We start from the raw sequence: 5,369 nt of genomic DNA on the forward strand, positions 1-5,369 counted from the left end.
TGGTAAAGCTGAAAAAGAAAAGAAAATCACTGTTCACTGTAAAGAAAATAATCAACAAAATTATCACTGCTCGAGGCTGGCTTCGCCGCTGCCGACATTCATGATTAGCTTCATAAACACTCTACTACTTCATCTGCGCTGGTTTCCCACACAGTGTTAAGGCTATGTACAATGCAAGATGCTTAAAAAATATGCTTAGAGAAATAATCCATTTTTGCTTTATAAACATAGATGTTTATATGTAGACTATAGACACTTAATCAGCATTAATGCTTAAAAAAATTTAATTTATTTTACTAAAGACCTTTCTAAGCACCTTGCATTGTACAAAGCCTGAAGTGCCTCGACGACCCCACCCCCACCCCCCGCATTCATTCCCATACTCGGCAAGGCTGTAATCACTTGCGGTATGCCCCTCGACTGTAAAACAAAGATAATCCAATGCTGCAAGTGAAATAAAAATTGGCACTAATGATAGAGGACAAAACAAGCTAGTCCAGCTCTCATTTTGTGAACTGTAGCTGCTACACTGCCTAACCATCTTATCTAGTGACCACTCACTGTCTCATTGATCTGTCTTAGTTGTCTACTTGTCTTATTCCTACATATATACATATAATTAGTGGCTCGATGGTCCATCATATATCGTCCGTATGTGCCACTCTATGCCACAGTGATGTCCTCCAATGGATAGGTCGTGCTGCAGTTTAAGAAGCTCGCCGACGTGCACACTGTAGATGATTGATGGAACCTATCTAACTTGTCTGGGATTGGAGGCACCACCATATGTAAGTCGACAGGAACACCGTCAGTCTTGTGCGGGCTTAATTTCACCCAGTCCCTGGAGTAGTAACAAAATGTTGCAACGTCCATCGACGCTGTCACCGCCGAACCAGAGCCGGTAATAGGTGTTTTACCCAGAGGGCAAGAAGACACTAATCTTGCGATAGCACCGCACCTCTAGGAAAGAAAGAGAGCTAAATCCAAAGCTTTTCTGCGAGGGAAAATTGATCTTTTGCTCCACTTTTGCTGGGACTTTGATCACTTGCCCCTACCTTCTTGAAGGCAACTGATGTTTTGCCACACAAGGATGGCTAAGATCTGAAGCCACACCGCCGGAAGAGCGGCCAGTTCCGCCCAACACCGCGTGAGGCAAACTTTACAAAGTTGTTGCACTGATACTTTTGCAATGTTGCTTCACTACACATGGTGATTGACCACACCAGTAAACACACATCACTCAGAAACCATTTTACCAGCTCGTGCCACATTTTAAGACGATGCGTGTGCCACAGACCGCGAATCTCAGTAGTGTTTCATCACGCCTTCCTGTGTATCAGGAGGTCAACTATGTTTACATGGGTCTTTTCTTTCTTCCTCTCATCCACACCCCTGAAATAAAGCGCATCATCGGTTAATTCCCTATTAGATCTACCTCTTCCTGCGCTTAGAAGGCTTCGTCGAAGATGGTTTTGGCACTTCAGGCATCTTAGCTTCGACGCATTGCTCCTGCAGAACCGACCGGAAAAAAGAAGGAAAAGGGATCACATCAGAGATCAGTTATCTGAAGAAATTGTTGCCAGGATGGGAGTGCAGAACAAAAAACGTGTGCTGAATTTTAGTGTAGACCAAGACATACAGCCCCCGAAAGATGGTTGCAATTTAATGACTTCGGTAGGTAGCACTACGACACGAATTGCAGAAAGGTGGGAACTACTCCAACAAAGAACGAGAATTATAACGAAAACTACTGGAGTAATAAGAGAGGAACTGCTGGCACAAACAACAAATACAAGTAGCTCCAGAAAGATGGTTGCATTTTAATGACTTTGATAACTACCACTATGATACAAATTGCAGAAAGCTGAACTATTCCAACAAAGACAGAGAATAACAACGGAAACTACTGGAGTAACAAGGGAGAAACTGCTAGCGCAAACAACAAATACAGAGTAGCCCCAAAGATGCTGGAGGTACAAGAGGAGAAGCTAGCGAGTACATATACTGCTGAATTGTTAATGTAGATAACAGGAACCTTTTTCACAGAGAAAATTTGCTTAGGGCATGTACAATGGTGCTATCTTAGGAGTGCCACGTAGGATAAATGTTGAGGTGGAGGAAAGAGAAATCATAAGAGAAGGCTTGTCTTCTCTTATTTAAGAGATGATCTCTTAGCATAATATGTCTCACCATGTTTTTAGGAATAGCTAGTATTTAAAAATAAGACTAAGAGACAACCATTGTAGACATGCTTTTATTGTCATCTCTAAGTTACATGCAATGCTTAAGATAAGACAGTCTTATCAACCATTGTACATGCCCTTAATGATAAAACCTAAAAGATGCAACAGTGCCTGCTGAACCCCAATCATATTTGACAGTCATTCCAGCCTTATGGACTTAATGTTAACAGGTTTCCTTCCCTAGAAAACATTTGCATTTGTTTCATAGCTCAATGACTTGAACTCAGAATCTGCAACAATTCCAGCCTTATGGACTTAATGTAAAAGCGAGATTTAACAAGTGACAAGAAAATATTCCCTCCGCCCCATAATATAAGATCATTTTGCAAGCTAAAGTGTAAAGAGTGCCAGTTGCTAATGGAACAAAATATGCATCACTAATATAATCTTCAACAACGCTACAGGCACACAAGCAATGTTCCGATTGACAAGTAAAAAATGAACAGAATTGCAGTACTAACTACTAAAGCAATATAGAGAGCCAGTAAAAGCACTAAATCTGGAAATGTTGAAGAACAACGGGATACAGACCTCCTCCCATTTTCTCTGAAGCTCGAGAAGCTCTTTACAACATGCTACACACTCAGCATGGTAAGCAGCGGCTAGGTCTTTAATCAAGGCCTTCCTTTTGATGATGCCAATCACTTGAAACCATTGGTAAAACTATGTGTCAGAATGCGGTAAAAGAGTTAACATACCATGCCATACTTTCAAATAGCAACACTTGGCATATGAGAAGAAAAAGCTAGATCTTCCAAACAGTTCCTAATAGAACAGACAGTATTAGGTTCGAGGACATCCTAAAGATGGTGTCCTAATCAAATTGGCACAGTACTATAATATAGAGGGCAGCAAAATTATTTAACAAGCTTCTGAACTTAAGTTGGTACCAAAACAGTGTCTGGTGAATGGACATCCTGAAAAATTATGCAGATGCATTGTGCGCTGATTAAATCTGTGAAGCTTCGCGATGACGACCGAGACAGCGCATGGAAGCTTGTATTTCTTTAGTGATCTAAACACTCTTATATTTCTTTACGGAAGGAGTACTAATTAAATCACTACATGTGCGTGGAAAACCACACGGTTCAACACGAATTCCAAATGGCAATCACCGGATCCATCCAAAGGCATCAGTATCCATTCATCACGAGTGTGTTGTCGGTTACTACTGCAGGTGGACAAGGCCATATGAGCTACATACATGCCAATAAGAAATATATTCCCCACCCTCCCCTCCTGCCAATTCGTAGTTGTGAATTTCACACGGATCAAACAGATTGTGTGCAATAACCGGTAAATAAATATATAGCTACGAGTACTAACCAATACAATAGCCAAGCTTCCCTAGGCAGGGCTCAAACCAACCCAACCAAACCCAGATCGAGCACGAACAAAGCAGCGCAGCATAATTGGCCGTATGAGACGAGAAGAGAGGCCCTTACTCCGGCTGGGATCGAACTGCTGCTGCTCGTCGGAGGGCTTGTCGCCGTTGGCGGCCGGATCCATGCGGACAGGATTCGAGACCCGCGGGGGTAGGTTAGGGTTCTGGCCGGTTAGATCCAGCCAGCCAGCTGGCCAGGAGCGCGAGCGCTTGTACCAACCGAACGGGGAAAGGGAAACGCTACCGAGCCGGAGTGCGGGAGAGTTGGCGGGCTGGCTATTTATTTCCTCTTGTATACGGAGATCGCCGGCGGGCGGCGAGGGGCTCACCGCACCGGAGTCGGGAGTGACCGGAAGATGCACGAATGGGCCACACGGGGCCCAGGCCCAACTGAGAGAGTGGACATATTGCCGGAATCCACCACACGCGCATTCGTCGCCACAAGATTAACGCGCATTCGTAGCATTCTCAAAAAAAAAAAAGATTAACGCGAGAGTTATATCTCGCTTCATGCGAGATCGAAACAAGTTCTCAAAAAGAAAAATGCGAGATCGAAACAGCTCTCGCGCGAAGGGTTTCCATCTTCTTCGCCGCTAACTTCTCATCCCTCGCCGCCTCGCCTCACCCGCAGGGGGCCTCTGGATCTGGGGCGGCGGCCCCTAGTGTGGCGTCGCCGGCTTCGGCATTCGGTGGTGTGGGCGCGGGTTGGCTGTTCTTGGCGTGTGGACGGCGAGATCCCCGAAAAATGCGGGCCAGCGCGCACGGCGGCGTCAGCTCCGGCTGCGTCAGATCTGGCCGTCCCCACTGCCCTTCTTCTCCAGCGAGCCTCTCCCCCACCCAGATCCGACCTGCCTCTTCGTGGGGCCCCGGTCTGCTTCGGGCGGGTGCGGGTGTCAAGGATGCAAGACTGGGGGAAACCCCAGCCGCCATGCCGACGGCGACGGCGGCGACGCCTACGGGCGCCGCGCACCTTCCCGGAGGCGTCGTTCAGGTCTTGCCCCCATCCCCTTCCCCTTTGTCTCCCGGGAGAAATCCTCAACTCTGTTGGGCAGCGGCGACGCCCTTGGCGCCGTAACCTTCATGAAGGCGCTGTTTTGGGAACAAGGATGGGTTGTGGGCTTTGCTGTGGTGTAGGTGGAGTGTGTTGGCGGCGGCAGCGTGCATCCAGCGGTGGCGGTGTCTCCCTGGGTGCTGGGTCAAGTTGCCGTGGTGCTCTGCGCCGGGCTGCAGTGTATTCCTCCGGTGCCCATGGATCTTCAGGACGGGAGGGGATAGGGTTCCCCTCCTATGGTGGCTGCACTTCAGCTCGTCGACCGAGCCGATGCTCCCAATTTGATCTTGGCCTTGTTGTTGCCCAATTATGCATTCTGACTGCTCGCCCTCTTTCATGTCGGAACTATGGCATATGGTGTTGCTCTGCTCTAGGTGAGTCGTCGCCGGCATGTCGGGAATGCCTGGTTCCGCCCAAGTGGTTTCTTCGATGCCATCCTTCCAGGCTCTAGGGTGAGCATGTCCATCGTTCAACGGTGCGGCGTCTTCGAGCCAGGCGAGGAGGCAGGGGCCTTCTTTAACGATGGATCTGGACGGATGTGTCTTCTTCAAGCCCAGTTGTTGTGGCAACGGCGTGCCTTGCATCATCGTCGGTGCACTCTCCCGACCAGGATATCGCTTTCGCCTTGGCTTTCGGCGTGCAAGAGGTTAATGGCATCTCCAAGCTATAAGCTCTTCACCAATCTTTCTAC

The 5,369-nt window shown here is 47.6% G+C and overlaps 1 protein-coding gene across 1 annotated transcript; it reads right to left on the minus strand.

The window, feature by feature from the left end:
- Positions 1 to 1,102: 1,102 nt before the first annotated feature.
- On the minus strand, positions 1,103 to 4,021 carry LOC119294878. The gene is made up of 3 exons (XM_037573155.1): positions 3,689 to 4,021; positions 2,775 to 2,887; positions 1,103 to 1,509 (listed from the first exon to the last, which is right to left on the minus strand). The coding sequence occupies exons 1-3, from the start codon at positions 3,750 to 3,752 to the stop codon at positions 1,432 to 1,434; spliced, it is 255 nt and encodes an 84-aa protein (XP_037429052.1). The 5' UTR covers positions 3,753 to 4,021; the 3' UTR covers positions 1,103 to 1,431.
- Positions 4,022 to 5,369: the final 1,348 nt, after the last annotated feature.

The sequence above is a fragment of the Triticum dicoccoides genome, chromosome 4B, assembly GCF_002162155.2.
Source record: "Triticum dicoccoides isolate Atlit2015 ecotype Zavitan chromosome 4B, WEW_v2.0, whole genome shotgun sequence".
In the NCBI taxonomy this organism is placed as follows: Eukaryota; Viridiplantae; Streptophyta; class Magnoliopsida; order Poales; family Poaceae; genus Triticum; species Triticum dicoccoides.